General features: G+C 36.1%; 1 protein-coding gene across 2 annotated transcripts in view; it reads right to left on the reverse strand.

Moving 5' to 3' along the window:
* Positions 1-17,919, reverse strand: part of wdr35 (WD repeat domain 35) — an 89,426-nt gene that overhangs the window by 3,846 nt on the left and 67,661 nt on the right. For both annotated transcript variants that reach the window (XM_039748176.1, XM_039748175.1), the window contains 4 exons: positions 15,025-15,135; positions 12,332-12,496; positions 7,824-7,964; positions 4,412-4,568 (listed from right to left, as the gene is read on the reverse strand). In XM_039748176.1, the coding sequence (XP_039604110.1) occupies positions 4,412-4,568; positions 7,824-7,964; positions 12,332-12,496; positions 15,025-15,135 (574 nt within the window). The remainder of the gene's footprint in view (positions 1-4,411; positions 4,569-7,823; positions 7,965-12,331; positions 12,497-15,024; positions 15,136-17,919) is intronic.

Genomic DNA, 17,919 nt, shown 5'->3' on the forward strand with positions numbered 1-17,919 from the left:
TGGGGGACGTTGTCGACCGTTATCGACCGTTATGACCGTTACATGTAGAATTTCGAAATGAAACCTGCTTAACTTGCTGTAAGAAATAACCCTGCCAAATTTATGTATGTATGAATGACCTCCAAACAGCGCAGAGACTTTTGATCACGTGAACGTATCTGCAAAAAGTGGCAACTCGAGCAGCGGTGCGCGCGCACATAGGTGTGCCGGCCTTTGAGACGCTGACTGCGCTCCTGCCTTAAGTCAAAGTGAGCACTTTTCATTTTTTTCCTCCTCCCCCTGAGCTATAGCCCAGACAAGTGCAAACACGGGATCCCTTTTGTACACCGCGGCAAACTGATATTAAGGCGCTTTGCACTTTCTCTTGCACGTATACGATTATGAGGTCGTCAGCTCGGATTATGAAGACACGCACAGGAGTGGAGGACCAACAGTGCCATCACAGCCGATTAATGGCAGGGACGTCTCACCAGACTACACAAGACCCACCGCGACTGTTCTCAAAAGGCGCTCATATTGTCAGCGAAGACATCTCTCTACACTATATAAAAGAAAACGGCAACTTTCCTTTCTTTACACCTTTTTTCCTTTTATCCCAAACCAAAGTCTTTCTCTCTTAACACCGCAGAGGACACAAAAATGATTTTCTTTAATTGCTGGTAATGCCAGTAAGGCACATTACCAGAGGCAGAAATTTGGACATTCACATACAAAATGTAATTTCTATACCACAGCCGTCGTGTAGAGCCTTTCAAAAGGGATCAACTACCAAGAGATGACCCATATACATTTTAGCTGCTGTTAGTACTACTTACTTGTTGTGTTACACCGTCTTTAAAATGTAGTTTACCCGAAACCACTCCAGTAATGCTCCAGTAATACTCAATGTATCTTTACTTCTTAAAACGTTAATGTTTTACTGTTTAATAACTTATAGACTACATTTTATTATTTTTCCCTTGCACTCAGTGACCAAAGCTATACACACACATATAGACACATACATATATATATATACACACACATATATATACCTGTTTGTATGTATGTATGTATGTATGTATGTATGTTTATGTATACATATATATATATATATACATACACACACACCTATCTACATTATATATACACACACATACATATATAATTTGTGTGTGTATGTATGTATGTATGTGTGTGTATACATGATGTAGATAGGTATGTATATATATATATATATATATACTGTATGTGTATATGTAGATATGTATATATATATGAAGATATGTATGTGTGTGTGTGTATATATATATATATATATATATATATATATATATATATATATATATATATACATACATATATATGTAGACTCAAAATGATTATAACAGCAGCAATCCAAGCTGTGAGAAAACACTAAAAAGGAGGCGTGTCAGACGTCGTGGTACATTTTCTGATGCAGCTACCGAAAACCACTTGGGCGCTGCCGTCAAATACACAAAACAATTACTTTGACAATCATGTGACGTTATTTTCAAAATGTTTCCTTTTCTTTTTCTTTACTTCTTTAACACACTACTTCTTCGCTGCGAAGCGCGGGCATTTTGCTAGTTAAATATAAAATAACTAAAAACTTAAATGAATACAAATATTAAATAGTTATATTTTTCATTACATGACATTATTTTATCATGTGATTGCAGTAGAAGCACTGTGCCCCTATTTATCTGTCATTCTAGATTGTCATTTCATTCCAACACAAATGGCACAAACAGAAACAGATTTACAATTTTAGACATGTCCCAATAAAATATGGCCACTTCTGGAACTAAATTCATGCGGCTGCTTCAGATGTTTGTTCACTGTGTGGAATTTGTTCCCAGTTTGTTTTTCATAATTACCTAGCTGTTTGCTTTGTATGTTAAGGTGTCTTCTTTTTCCTGTGGAGGCTACAGAGTTTTGGGATGGAAACCAAAATACTGGTGACCTTCTAACCACAACCCTATTGAAAGTATCCTCACTGGAAGCATAACAGTGTGGTTTGGTAACCTGACTTGTCAGAATCTCAAACTCTTCCAAAGGAATGTTCAAAAATCTTCTAAAATCAATGGGGCTGACCTTCCACAGCTTCAAACTATCTACTCCTCCAGATCCAGATGTCTATGGAGTGACAAATCCATCTCTGATGCCATCCATCCAGCTCATATTGTTTTCATTTCTGCCTTCTGGTAAAAGCTACTGAACCCTCACCACATGTTCCATATGCTTCAGGGACAGCTTCTTACCCTAAGCCTTAGGTTCACTGAATTCTTGGTAGCCAGATTACCTGTCATATATTGTACCTACCTACTGGTTTATGCTATATGTGTACTGTAATCAGGGACAGCTTCTTCTTGCAGACCATGAGGTCACTAAATTCTTGGTAACCTGATCTTACCTGCCCTGCCCTGTACTGTACCCAACTCCTGGTTTATGTCTAATTCTGCTGTATATTACATGTGTACTGCCGTCTGCATTTTCTCCCCTCCACTGTTTAATACAATTTAAATGTCTGCACAGTTCTGTTTTGCATAATGTACATTTTTCTGCTACTTATATTTATTGTATCTATTTATTTATGTATTATATTATTGTCTATATATATTTCCCTCTACACTACACCAGCTATGGCACAAGAATTTCACTATGCTCTCACAGTGTATGTGACAGGAAAGATCTAATGTAATCTAATGTAATCTAAACTTTTGTTGACTTTTTATAAACACACAATTATATTAACATATATTGAAAACTAAATTCAGACATGCCTTTCTGATATTGTAATTGAAAAAACACTTTAAAATAATTGAGATATAAATTTTTTGACTATATCTAAATACCTACTGCACAGTCATGGAAATATAGAATTTCAAAGAACATTTCTAATACTCAAATTAATTATAGGGCGGCACGGTGGCGCAGTGGTAGCGCTGCTGCCTCGCAGTTAGGAGACCCGGGTTCGCTTCCGGGTCCTCCCTGCGTGGAGTTTGCATGTTCTCCCCGTGTCTGCGTGGGTTTCCTCCGGGCACTCCGGTTTCCTCCCACAATCCAAAGACATGCAGGTTAGGTGGATTGGCGATTCTAAATTGGCCCTAGTGTGTGCTTGGTGTGTGGGTGTGTTTGTGTGTGTCCTGCGGTGGGTTGGCACCCTGCCCAGGATTGTTTCCTGCCTTGTGCCCTGTGTTGGCTGGGATTGGCTCCGGCAGACCCCCGTGACCCTATTCGGATTCAGCGGGTTGGAAAATGGATGGATGGATGGAAATTAATTATAATTAGTTTTTTATATTGTGAATCTCTTAACGAAGTAAAAAAAAAACTAAAAGATTTGATATTTTCAAGAGGACAGATTCATTATTAGATGATCTATGAACTACTACGAAAGAAAGAAAATGTTATATCACTATAGCTTTGCACATTCTTATTGCAAAAGACAGTACATTGTGGATTGTATGAAACAGTTGGCAATATCTTCATGGTAAATAGTGCTGCGCTTGTTCAGTTTATAACTCTTACTTAATGCTGTGAACAGCTCTGAGGTTGTGCCACAGTATCATATACATAGCAGGGTCCTAGAAACTGCTGCACAATTGTAAATATCAACCAACTAAGTTTCATTTCTCTGTGGGTGCACACTTGAGTACATGAAAGAAAGCATCTTTGTCACATCAGAATAAAACAGCAGCCATACCAGTGCAAAGGCCAAGTTCAAATTCTATTCCTCTCTATAACTAACATTGAAAATCATTACTAGCTCGTGTACATTGGATAAACACTGGACAGTCATTATAAATCAATTTGGCCGGTGTTACATTGCCCTAATGCATAGTCTATAATTGTAACAAGTTTTGCTTACAGTAAGCACAGAAATTCATCAACCAAGATGATTTTAATAATTTGTAAATTACCATATAGTGAATGGTACAAATCAACTAGCATGTGTAAATAAAACAGCTAGAAAAATAAAAGTTATCTGAAATAATTCCAGTTAGAAAGACACACATAAGATGATGCGTCTAAAAAACAATCTTATAATTTTGAAGGAGCTGGTTAAAAACTAACTTAAAGCAAGCAAAACCTAAAGTAATATTATTTTTATTAGAAGTCATAAAATTGCTTATTATTACTGTATTATGAATGTATATGAAAAAAATACAAAATGAAACACAGTGAAGGTAATAATTATTAACGAACATTCTGCAGTGTTTGCAGAATGATTAAGGCAGCTACAAATGTTTTCAGTACTGTAAACATTTTTACAGAATATAAAACTAGCTAATTTTACAACAAAAAGCTCCTCTACTAGGGTAGGCCTCAAATGATTAGAAAAATGTGGCTATGGGGAGAAATAGAATAATATTGTTCAAGTGAAAATGATAAAAATACTCAAATTTACCTGTCCGCATGGCAGCATCTACATAGCCTTCATATAGCTGTCTTTGAGAAAGTAAGAAAAAATGATAGGCTTCAGCTCCACGCCAAGCATTATCAATTATTCTGTTATCTACAGATGTGGCATCTTCTTCTAATAAACCTGCTAATGCTGATGTAGCCTGTGAAAATCACACAAAAAACAGTATAATGTAGCATTATTTGAAATGTAAATGTTACTGAGAATAAAAGCTTTCAAGCAATGGGAGAGAGCAAGGCTCACAAACTGAAGTACGCTGGCAGGTCCATTTTATTTACTTACAACAGTACAACATTTTCACACTTGCTTCATATACAGTAATTCAGGGCTGCATTTCTTCAGACCTTATTTCAGCGGATGTTAAGATAGGTAACTTTAAGCATATCCTTAGAAGCAAAGAAAATTCCTTAATGCGCCCTTAAACCCTATTGAGATTCCAGAATATGACAAAATAGAGGTATTCATTAGAAATTGACATGCCTTAAAAGCACATCTGCTCCATAAATATGGATTACATTTCCACTATCCTTAAATTTACATTTTATATTTACATGTAATAACTTAGCAGATGTTTTTATCCTAACATTGAAACCACTATCAATTAGAAAGATATTCATAGAACAACAGAGTCTTTAAATGCAGCTTGCAACAAAGTACAAAGTAGGCAGCTTGTTCCTCCAGCTTACTTCATAGTAGAATTTTCTAATCAACTGTGTGAGTGTGATTATAACACCTTTATTTAAAATCCCAATACTCATTTGCTTTGATTTATGAATAGCAAGAACTGACCAATCCAGAGAAAACAAGCATTAGAAAAGAAAGCAGGAACTAGATCTTTTTAAAAGGGTGGGATCAACAAAATTGTTCTGATATATACGCAGATATGTATGTGTTACAGTGCATCCGGAAAGTATTCACAGCGCATCACTTTTTCCACATTTTGTTATGTTACAGCCTTATTCCAAAATGGATTAAATTCATTTTTTCCCTCAGAATTCTACACACAACACCCCATAATGACAACGTGAAAAAAGTTTACTTGAGGTTTTTGCAAATTTATTAAAAAAAAAAAATTGAGAAAGCACATGTACATAAGTATTCACAGCCTTTGCCATGAAGCTCAAAATTGAGCTCAGGTGCATCCTGTTTCCCCTGATCATCCTTGAGATGTTTCTGCAGCTTAATTGGAGTCCACCTGTGGTAAATTCAGTTGATTGGACATGATTTGGAAAGGCACACACCTGTCTACTGTATATAAGGTCCCACAGTTGACAGTTCATGTCAGAGCACAAACCAGGCATGAAGTCAAAGGAATTGTCTGTAGACCTCCGAGACAGGATTGTCTCAAGGCACAAATCTGGGGAAGGTTACAGAAAAATTTCTGCTGTTTTGAAGATCCCAATGAGCACAGTGGCCTCCATCATCCGTAAGTGGAAGAAGTTCGAAACCACCAGGACTCTTCCTAGAGCTGGCCGGCCATCTAAACTGAGCGATCGGGGGAGAAGGGCCTTAGTCAGGGAGGTGACCAAGAACCCGATGGTCACTCTGTCAGAGCTCCAGAGGTCCTCTGTGGAGAGAGGAGAACCTTCCAGAAGGGCAACCATCTCTGCAGCAGTCCACCAATCAGGCCTGAATGGTAGAGTGGCCAGACAGAAGCCACTCCTTAGTAAAAGGCACATAGCAGCCCGCCTGGAGTTTGCCAAAAGGCACCTGAAGGACTCTCAGACCATGAGAAACATAATTCTCTGGTCTGATGAGGCAAAGATTGAACTCTTTGGTGTGAATGCCAGGCGTCATGTTTGGAGGAAACCAGGCACCGCTCATCACCAGGCCAATACCATCTCTATAGTGAAGCATGGTGGTGGCAGCAGAGACATCCTGGATGAAAACCTGCTCCAGAGCGCTCTTGACCACAGACTGGGGCAACGGTTCATCTTTCAGCAGGACAACGACCCTAAGCACACAGCCAAGATATCAAAGGAGTGGTTTCAGGACAACTCTGTGAATGTCCTTGAATGGCCCAGCCAGAGCCCAGACTTGAATCCTATTGAACATCGCTGGAAAGATCTTAAAATGGCTGTGCACTGACGCTTCCCATCCAACCTGATGGAGCTTGAGAGGTGCTGCAAAGAGGAATAGGCGAAACTAACCAAGGATAGGTGTGCCAAGCTTGTGGCATCATATTCAAAAAGACTTGAGGCTGTAATTACTGCCGAAGATGCATCGACAAAGTATTGAGCAAAGGCTGTGAATACTTATGTACATGTGATTTCTCTGTTTTTATATTTTTAATAAATTTGCAAAAACCTCAAGTAAACTTTTTTCATGTTGTCATTATGGGGTGTTGTGTGTAGAATTCTGAGGAAAAAAAATGAATTTAATCCACTTTGGAGAAAGGCTGTAACATAACAAAATGTGGAAAAAGTGATGCGCTGTGAATACTTTCTGGATGCACTGTATATATAATTTTTCTGTGTTTACATTTACAGAAAACACTAACAATAACATTACTATATATGTATATTTCAGAGGAATTCATTTTCTCCATCAATGTTTGAATAAATGACATTGCTTGCATGATTAATGACTAAATTCCAACCACAAAAGACTAAGTGCTGTGATACAAATATAAGCAAAATACAAGAACATAGCTAGAAGATACTTTTGTGCATGTGGAATGACTTATCTTGGGTGCTGGCAAATTTAAACGGATTTCCCACTATTTTTGCCTATTATGATGGAAGTGACTATTTTGTCACTTGCTCCCAATACTTTTCAAAGGGTATTAAAAATATAATATTTTCAAAAAAAATACTATCATGATCAAGCATACAAATAATGTTAGCATTACTTCTATCGAAATGGGACCCACTCTCTGGTTGTATTACCAATAAGGCAAACCAAAATCTAGACCAATAAAACATCTCTAACCTTGGACAGACAAAACAATTGTAACTCCTCCGCATCACATAACATTACCCAATAATTAACACATTTGGCTCAGCAGCCCATATATTAAAAGAAAGTAATAAATATGTGCCATTTATAAACCTAATACTTTCTTTTAAGTTTCCAAAGATTCTCTGTATTTCACAAATGAAACATAATGACACTTGATGTTAAACACCACATGTATGGCAAGAACACACAGTACAGCCACAGTAGTGTTTGTTGACCATGTGTGGTCAACAATTCCTTTTTATTTTAAGTTTTATAATCTATTTTTTATAGGTACATATGCCTTCATATTTTAATAAAAAAATTAATGAAAAGTGTACAATAACTTTAAGGATGAAATTCATAAAAAAGTGTGAAAGAAACACAACAAAAGGATTTATCAGGCTACAGATTTTGTTTTTGACTCTCGACTGACACACATAAAATAATTTAAACTCACCTCAGATCTTTTCCCTTTCACTTTTCCTTTTTGTGTAACTTTAATTTGCTCATGATAATTTTCTATTAACAGGGCTGCCAAAACATACAGTTTTTTAACACGCAAGGGTTTTGTTCTTTTTTTTGCTTCTTCATCAGCAATCTAACAGGAGAATAAAAACAAAATGATGCATATAAATTAATGTATTTGTTTATACATTTATTGTCAATGATAGGATTCTGTAGGTACACTTCTCCACCAGTGTTAACCTTTACAGAAAAAATAAAAACACTTTCCACCCCAACATGTTTCTTTAACCATGTCATTCATTGGGCATGAACCTCTAAAGGATACTTAAATCCAGATTTTTATAAGGGTCAAACACACTTTGAATGAAGCAGTATGAATTCACATAAGGAATCATAACAAAAAAGTTGCTAAAATCACTCTGTTCTAAAATGTTTAATTGATGCCTTAACTTTTTTGCAGCTTAGGAATTTTATATGAGGTCATGATAAAAGCATTCATTCCCTGAACCACGGCAACTGTTCTCTTCAACTTCTGACCAAGCCTCATGAAAATTTTATTTCCTAGAAAAGATACTGCCATGGACTTAAATTGGCTAAGCAGAAATAAAATGCCTCAATTTATGCCAGCAACGATAGACATAAGATAAAATCCAGTCGTGGGCAAGATGGTAGTCCCACCGGCTCAAAACCACTAGCCAACAGTGACAGGAAACAAGAAGTAATCTACATGAGACAGAAAGAATATACAGTATAACCTCTGCAAAAAAAAGTAACCACAGCAGTAATTGAAAACTGAGCGGTTAGTTCTGAGTTATGACTATACTAGAAAATGTACCTCAAGCTCTTCCCTTTATTAAAAAACACAAAACTTTTATTAAACTACTAGCAAAATACCCGCGCTTCGCAGCGGAGAAGTAGTGTGTTAATGAAGTTATGAAAAAGAAAAGGAAACATTTTAAAAATAACGTAACATGATTGTCAATGTAATTGTTTTGTCACTGTTATGAGTGTTGCTGTCATATATATACACACACACATATAAACATATATACATATATACATATAAACATATCTACATATACACATATCTACACATACACATATCTATATATATTATATATATATATATACATATATACACATATCAACATATATACACACATACATACACACACATACATATATACATACATACAGATACATATACCTGTACATATATACACACATACACATACACACACACACATTATATATATATATATATATATATATATATACATATATATATATATATATATATATATATATATATATATATATATATATATATATATATATATATATATATATATATACATACATACATACATACATACATACATACATGGATACGTACCCACATGGATGCTCTGGGGACACGGGTTGAGGGCATGGAAGCCCTACCCTGTAGGGACCCGTGGTCACCGCCAGGAGGCAATGCCTTGGGACCTGTTGCCCCAGCTTCCTGCTGCTGGGGGGAAGACTTTGGACGACACCCGGAGAGCTGCCGGGAGAACAGCCGGCACTTCCGCCACGCTGGAGCGTGGCCAACGGGGGAGTGTCGGAAGCACCTGGAGCTCATCCGGGTCATGTATAAAAGGGGCCGTCTCCCTTCATTCGAGGCTAGAGTCGGGTGGAAGGAGGACGAGGCAAGAGAGGAGAGTGGAGGCGGCCCGAAGAAAGGCATTTGAGTGGCCAGGACTGTATTGGGGTTTGTGCACTTGTGGACAGTGGGTCTTAGTGACCATATACATTGTAAATATATTGTAAATAAAATACGTGTGGTGGTGAAGAACAAGGGCGGCACGGTGGCGCAGTGGTAGCGCTGCTGCCTCGCAGTTAGGAGATCCGGGTTCGCTTCCCAGGTCCTCCCTGCGTGGAGTTTGCATGTTCTCCCCGTGTCTGCGTGGGTTTCCTCCGGGCGCTCCGGTTTCCTCCCACAATCCAAAGACATGCAGGTTAGGTGGATTGGCGATTCTGAATTGGCCCTAGTGTGTGCTTGGTGTGTGGGTGTGTTTGTGTGTGTCCTGTGGTGGGTTGGCACCCTGCCCAGGATTGGTTCCTGCCTTGTGCCCTGTGTTGGCTGGGATTGGCTCCGGCAGACCCCCGTGACCCTGTATTCGGATTCAGCGGGTTAGAAAATGGATGGATGGATGGATGGGTGAAGAACAACATGTCCGCCTGTCTGTGTCCGGGTCGGCTCCACAACACACAGACACATATATACATATATATACAGATCTACATATATATACATATCTACATATATACACACATATATATTATATGCACATATTCACATATATATACACATATATACGCATATCTACATATATATATATTATATATACAGTATATATATATATTATATATATATATAAACATACATGCATACATATATATCTAAATATATATATATACTGTATATAGCAAAATCCCCGCGACTCGCAGCTACGAAGAACTGCTTTTAAATTTTATTAAGAAGAAAAGAAAACCTTTTAAACTGAGGGAAAATATACCAATAACTATCTGTTAAGGATCTCTTTGTATACCACGTTGTCAGTTCAGCAGTCCGGTTGTAATATGACCAAGCTGTGCACTGAGATTACTTTTGAGAATGCAAAGTATAGTTTTGTCCAGGAGGAAAGCAATGTTGCCTCAAATCAATGGCAACCTTTTGTAGGGTGTGTCCCTGAGACTTATTAATTGTCATCGCAAAGCAAAGCCTTACTGGAAATTTGAGGCACTTCAATTGAAATGGGAGATCAGAGGGTATAACGGTGATGCCAGGAATACATTCAGAGTGTGGCACTCTGCTGTTTTTTTTGTGTAGCTGCCTTCACAAAGCTTCTCCGCTGCTTTATAAACGAACGCCATATAAGGCCAATGTTTCTCCTTGCTTTGCGGTTCTGTACTGTTTTATTGTTCGTTTATTACGATGCTTATAGTTATTGTGTAGCTATTCAAGACTTACTTTACTGTTCAGGTACCCATTTCCTTTATTTAATCCGCAGCTTGTAAGTTATTTTTTGTTCATTTATTACGATTATAAATATTTATTGATTCCCTTCTTTAGCTGACTGCCTGCTCATATAAGACGCTCCGCTGGTTTTTTGTGAAACAGCCTTTACACGGTTTCTCCACTGTTTTATAAACGAACGACATATAAAGCCATCACCTTGTCAATTGTGTAATGCGTTTTTTGAACAGGTTTGATGCATGGAAGTGATCACTCGTACTGCGTTCAGTCAGTTCAAGTGAGCTGCTCTCTTGTGTGATGTTGCGATGTCCACGGCTTTATTTAATGTTAGCTAAGACCCGGCACTTAAAAGTTTCTGGCTGCACTCCGGTTGTAATATGACGAAGCTGCGCAAGCTCACTCTTGAGAATGCAACGTATAGTTGTCCAGGAGAAAAGCAATCTTGCCTGAAATCAATGGCATCATTTTGTAGGGTCTGTCCCTGAGACTTATTACTTGTTATCACGCAGCAGAGCCTTACTGGAAATTGGAGGCATCTGAATTGAAATGGGAGATCAGAGGGTATAAAGGGGATGCGAGGAATACATTGAGTGTGGAGAAACTCTAGAGACAGTGTGTATATTAATTTGTGGATTTTTCTGTATTTGGTGGCAGTGTGACGAAGTTGCTTCCACAAGACCGCGTCAGCTGTGGAGCTCAACTCGGAGCATATTCTTTTCCTACCTTGTCAATTGTGTAATGCGTTTTTTTAACAGGTTTGATGCATGGAAGTGATCACTCGTACTGCATTCAGTCAGTTCACGTGAGCTGCTCTCTTATGTGATGTTGCGATGTCCACGGCTTTATTTAATGTTAGCTAAGACCCGGCACTCGCTACAGCAATTTTAACTCCGTTACAAAGTGATCCAAAGTCTCGTTTATACCTCGTGTCTTCTCATTAAAGTTGTATCTCGCGAATAAAGTATTCTGCGTTTTTCTTTAGCGCTCTTTGGGAGCTCTTCCTTCTTTTCTACGTACTGCGGTCACAGTCAGTTCACGTGATTACATGGGAGGCGTGATGATGTCACACGCAGCTCCGCCCCCCACAGCCATTAAACTAACGTCCATTACAGTATATGGAGAAAAATAAGTTCCAGTTATGACCATTACGCGTAGAATTTCGAAATGAAACCTGCCCAACTTTTGTAAGTAAGCTGTAAGGAATGAGCCTGCCAAATTTCAGCCTTCTACCTACACGGGAAGTTGGAGAATTATTGATGAGTGAGTGAGTGAGTCAGTGAGTGAGTGAGTCATTGAGGGCTTTGCCTTTTATTAGTATTAGTTAAATTTTTATGTAAATAAAGAATTAAAGTATTTTAAAGAAAATTTACTTTTTCCTCATTAAGATACTGTTTAAAAAATTCAACAATGTTTCATTTTATCTTGCAGTTTCTCATTAAATAAAACACGAACAATACTATAAAATCACCTATAGAATATACCTTGAACATGAGTTTTGCAGCATCCAGAAAGTGATGGGCTTTTCTGTAGAGCTCAATTGCATCCAGGATTTTATTCTTCTCCAATAAGTGCGAGGCATATTTTGACAAGAGGGGTCCAATCTCTTTCATGTTGTGATTCTTAGCTAGTTCAACAGCTTTGTTCCACTTTTAGAAAAGCAAAAGGATATCAGTTGTATGGTAACCTAGTAGCAAAACACAATGTACTGTACATCTTATAAACTTTATTATAAACAGGAACCATATTTTTAAGATTCAATTTGCAAATTTTTAGCCTTTTTATAAAATAAACAAATTTCTTTGTTTAAAGTGTTTTTAAAATATACACATATTTAGTGGCTAGCTGAAAAAAAAATCAACACAAGTTTTTGAAAATTAGGTCCTTTGAAGTTGGTGAATCAGAAGGCACGCAAACAATTTTTTTAAAACAATCTATGGCATCAAGTCTAACCAGAACATGTTGATATTAATTAGACAAAACCACTCAAAGCTTTACTACATAACATTCATAATTATGTCTGTTTTCTCTAAATAACAAATGATTTTTTCATGTTTTTCTGGCTATTAAATTTCTAATAGAGAAATGAGTCAGACTATGCTCTATCTAGCATACCAAATGCCATCACTGCAAACGAAAAGCCATACGAACACAGAAATCATCAACTGAAATGTTTGTTTCATTAAATAAGTACAAGCCAGATATTTAAAGAGTACAATTTTACAATAAAGGAATAAAGTTAATTTTGTCACCAAAGACTGTACAGGTACCTTTTGTGTTATTTGAATTATCAAGCCTCATAGTTTTGTTTAAAATTTCAAAATGCACATTAGTGCTGCCAAAATAAAACTTACAATCTCAAATTTAATATACATTTCAAAATATGAGGTAATACTTCCTTAACATTATGTTTATCTCTGGAAAAACAAGCCAAAAAGCTGATTTTTTTTCAACAAGGAGAAATGTTATTACATGTAATTGAAACATGTAGATATCAAAATGTCAACATAAATGCAGTAAGGAAGGTATGCCTATTGTCCACTACAGCAGTGATGCAGACACCCTTCGTGTGATATGTTTTAAAATTAGTCACCAATGAACAGCCCAATGTTGATATCAGGACAATAGAAGCATGTTTTTCTTACAATATTATTCTGTTACTTGTGCATGTGATGGTGGAATATCAATGCATGATCCACATGATTGTGTTATTGTAGGTTAGCATGGTGCAAGACTTAAGGATGTCCAAATTTCTCCTGAAACAAAAACTGACAGTTGCTCCATTTTAAATAGTTCTGAGGGGACTAAAGTCTCTCTTGTTCTTCCACTGCAGCACAAGCATTTTGCCTTATTGTCACAAGCCAACCTGCCCCACATTAAAGCTTCACATTGCTGACTTCAAGAGGTATATAGAGATGGTTGAGTCATCCAGTGCCAGATATACCAGTTTCAGTTATCTGTGTCAACATGTGATGACCAATTTATATTGTCATTACTATCACTTCATTCAACTACTGGTTCAGTTTCATTTTGCTCTAAAACTAGATTCACAGCTTTTCATTTACATGCCATTGTGTGATTTGGTCAAAGGCTCCACCTCACTCATGAAAATTGATGAGTTACCATAAAGTGACAAAACATATAGAAATATTCATAATTTTTTCAGCATATTATTTTATCTACTAGATGGCAAAGAATACTGACCCAAGCATTATACAGGCTTAACAGTATATATCATATTATAACAGATTAACCATTTTTACATAGAAATCCAAGCCCAAGAAATGCTCAGGGTTAAAGCTAAGGAAGTTAAAAGACTACAGTTTCTTCATTTTTAGAAAGGTTTTTATTGCAGTTACTAGAAAATCGTCCATTTTAACATGAAATGAGACTGGAATTTAGGCGTACCAGCATGGACTGCATAACCTTATGCTACTTTATATATATATCATTGATGAATATTTGAAATATAGTTAATGAAATACAATATTTTGTTGCACATTAACACTGAGATACAAGTATTTAATTATTGTCACTTAAATTCACCTGACTATTTTCTTCCAGACAAACTATTCTTATTCTTGTTCTCAACACTATGTTTCATTATGATAAAATCTCTAATTTATAACAAGTGTGAAAATCTCTAATTTATAACAAGTGTGGCAGATGACAGAAAGAAAGAAACTGAATCATGCGAAATAAGAAATCATAAAAAGTAAAATTTAAAATATTTTGACCTGCCATTAAATCATGCCAAGAAAATTCAGGATTTGGGCATTGTTTTGGTCATAATACATGTCTGGAAGACAATTCTACTCTAATTGTCTTATACTGAAACTGTGACACTGCTGGATAATACTATTATCATAATAATAATAATCATAATAATTAATAATTCTTTACATTTATATAGAGCTTTTCTCACTACTCAAAGCGCTTTGTGCTCCACACAGAAAGGACCCGGGATGTGAACCCATGATTTCCTTACTGCGAGGCAGCGGCACTACCATGGCACCACCTGCGTATAATTGACATAAATGGAATATATTATATGAATTAAAATTTTCACAGCAAGAATTCTATAGATATCTTCATTAAAAGGTATACTGAATATAGAATGATTAATAGCTCTTAAAAAGGAATCACTGACATATCATTCAGTTTGAAAATATCGTACCTGATTTAGGTGCACACATGCATCAACTGCAGCTTTTGGTTCATTACATTTCAAGTATGCATTCACAGCCTGGTCACACATGCCAACTGTCACAAACATATGACCTATATCCTAAAAATGAAGTAAAAGATTGTTATACAATGAAAGGTAATGAAATTGCATTGTTCTTTACTTTATCAGAAACTGATGTGTTCATGTGCATCATAAGTACTGTAAATGAAAAAAACATCAAATGACAGAACACTGCAAAATGGTTATACAGAACATTTTTACAATACAGCAATTAACATTAGGATACAAAATGACAAAAATATATCAAAGTCTCATATTAGTGGTGCTATATTTTTTGTAAAAACAATCAGTGCACACTTTCCAAAACATGGAATGCACTTTTTTGCTCTATAGCCAACATTTGGAACTATCCTTAAATGTCACCACAGAACTCTGAACTCATGCCCACTTCGACACACACAACAACCTAAAAACTAAATGCTAAAAATTTACAGCAGGCAGTGGTGAAACTGAGAAAGAAAAGAAGCAACATTTTTTTAATTGTAAGCGTTTGTTCACAATTTGGTAAATCAAATAAAAGGTGATTGTCTGTACTCAGTGGCAATGATATTACATATTTTCTTGAGATATGTTTAGTTTAATTCAGTTCTGGTGCTGAAAATTTTTATTCCAATGAATTTCATAATCTGTGAATCATTCTTACTTCTTTCAATTTTACAGTAGCTGCCAAAGAAATGATAATACAAATTTATAATGTAAATGAAGTTTATTTTAATGTTCGAAGAACATAAGACACATACAGACACACATGTTTATATTCATATAGTAATGTGAAAATGTTTTTTTTACCCCTTCCTGATATCCTTTCATTTTACATATTCATCACAGTGAATGACTAGTGTGCATGTAGAAAAGAACTGAAAATCCAATACTGACGTTTAAGCATTTTAACACTCTTGATATCCTTCTGCTATGAAACATTCTGAACTGTCATTGTTTACACATGTCTTAAACAACTATTATCATACACTGATAATATTATCTATATCTATTATTTATTTATTACATTACATATCTATTGACTATATTTATGTACAGTATCTAGATTGCAAATACCATGCATTGCATCAATGTTCATATTGCTTACTACACGTCAATATTGCTGCTACTTCGTTGTCTTGTCTTTACACAATGTCTTTTCTTGTTTGTGTTTTAATTTTAAATTTAAATTTTAATTCTATTTTTAATTTATTATTTGCACTTCGTGTTGTTACACTGTGGACCCTGAGCTTCACAATTTCATCTAACTTTATACTTGTATATGGTTGAGATGACAATAAAGTTCGCTTTGACTTTGACTTTTTTGACTCTGAATGAATTGACAAAGTATAAAAGTGGAAAAAGGGGACCAAAATAAACATATAACTCAATTTCTAAATTTATATTTAATATATGCATGTAATAAAATTATCCAACTCCTGAATTTCCCTTTCTAAAGATCAGCCACTTCACCACACCACACTGAGAGCCTTCATCTCCAAATATAGAACATTTCAAATAATGGTGAATTTTCCTATGAAACCTGACTGGCCAAAATTACCCAAAGGACAAAGCAATGACTCATTCAAGAAGTCACAGAGGATCCTAGAAAAACACTGAAAGAACTTCAGACCTCTATATAGCCTCAGCAAAAGTCAATAAGAAAGAGACGAAGTAAACATGGGATTCACGAGAGAGTAGCAAGGTGGAAACCCCTACTATCCAGAAGTACCATCAGTACTTGTCTTGCATTAGCAAAGAAACACCTGGATGATTTTAAGTCTTTTCAAACATGTTTTATGGACAGACAAGCTAAATGTAGATCTATTTGGATGACACAAGTTCCACTATGTCTGGCATATCAGTGAAATATTGATATCAAATAACAGGAAGCGTTTAATATTAAATAATTATTGCTGCTACAGGTGTTGCAACCAAGTATTGAAACTACAGGCTTAATTAGTTTTTCCCATTGTTTTTGGGGATGTTTTGCTCCTAAAATATAGAAACTGTATTTTATGTATAATGATCTATACCCAATTCACTGTGTAAAATATGCAAAAAAGAGGATATTAGGAAACAACAAATACTTTTTACAAAATATATCACTTTTTGATTGCTTCTAATGATATACAGTGGGATGCAAAAGTTTGGGCAACCTTGTTAATAGTCATTATTTTCCTGTATAAATCGTTGGTTGTTACGATAAAAAATGTCACTTAAATATATCCTATAGGAGACACACACAGTGATATTTGAGAAGTGAAATGAAGTTTATTGGATTTACAGAATTTTGTGCAATAATTGTTCAAACAAAATCAGGCAGGTGCATAAATTTGGGCACCGTTGTCATTTTATTGATTCCAAAAGTTTTAGAACTAATTATTGGAACTCAAATTGGCTTGGTAAGCTCAGTGACCCCTGACCTACATACACAGGTGAATCCTATAATGAGAAAGAGTATTTAAGGGGGTCAATTGTAAGTTTCCCTCCTCCTTTAATTTTCTCTGAAGAGTAGCAACATGGGGGTCACAAAACAACTCTCAAATGACCTGAAGACAAAGATTGTTCACCATCATGGTTTAGGGGAAGGATACAGAAAGCTGTCCCAGAGATTTAAGCTGTCTGTTTCCACAGTTAGGAACATATTGAGGAAATGGAAGACCACAGGCTCAGTTCAAGTTAAGGCTCGAAGTGGCAGACCAAGAAAGATTTGGATAGACAGAAGCGACGAATGGTGAGAACAGTCAGAGTCAACCCACAGACCAGCACCAAAGACCTACAACATCATCTTGCAGCAGATGGAGTCACTGTGCATCGTTCAACCATTCGGCACACTTTACA

Source organism: Polypterus senegalus, chromosome 3 (assembly GCF_016835505.1).
Source record: "Polypterus senegalus isolate Bchr_013 chromosome 3, ASM1683550v1, whole genome shotgun sequence".
Classification (NCBI taxonomy): Eukaryota; Metazoa; Chordata; class Cladistia; order Polypteriformes; family Polypteridae; genus Polypterus; species Polypterus senegalus.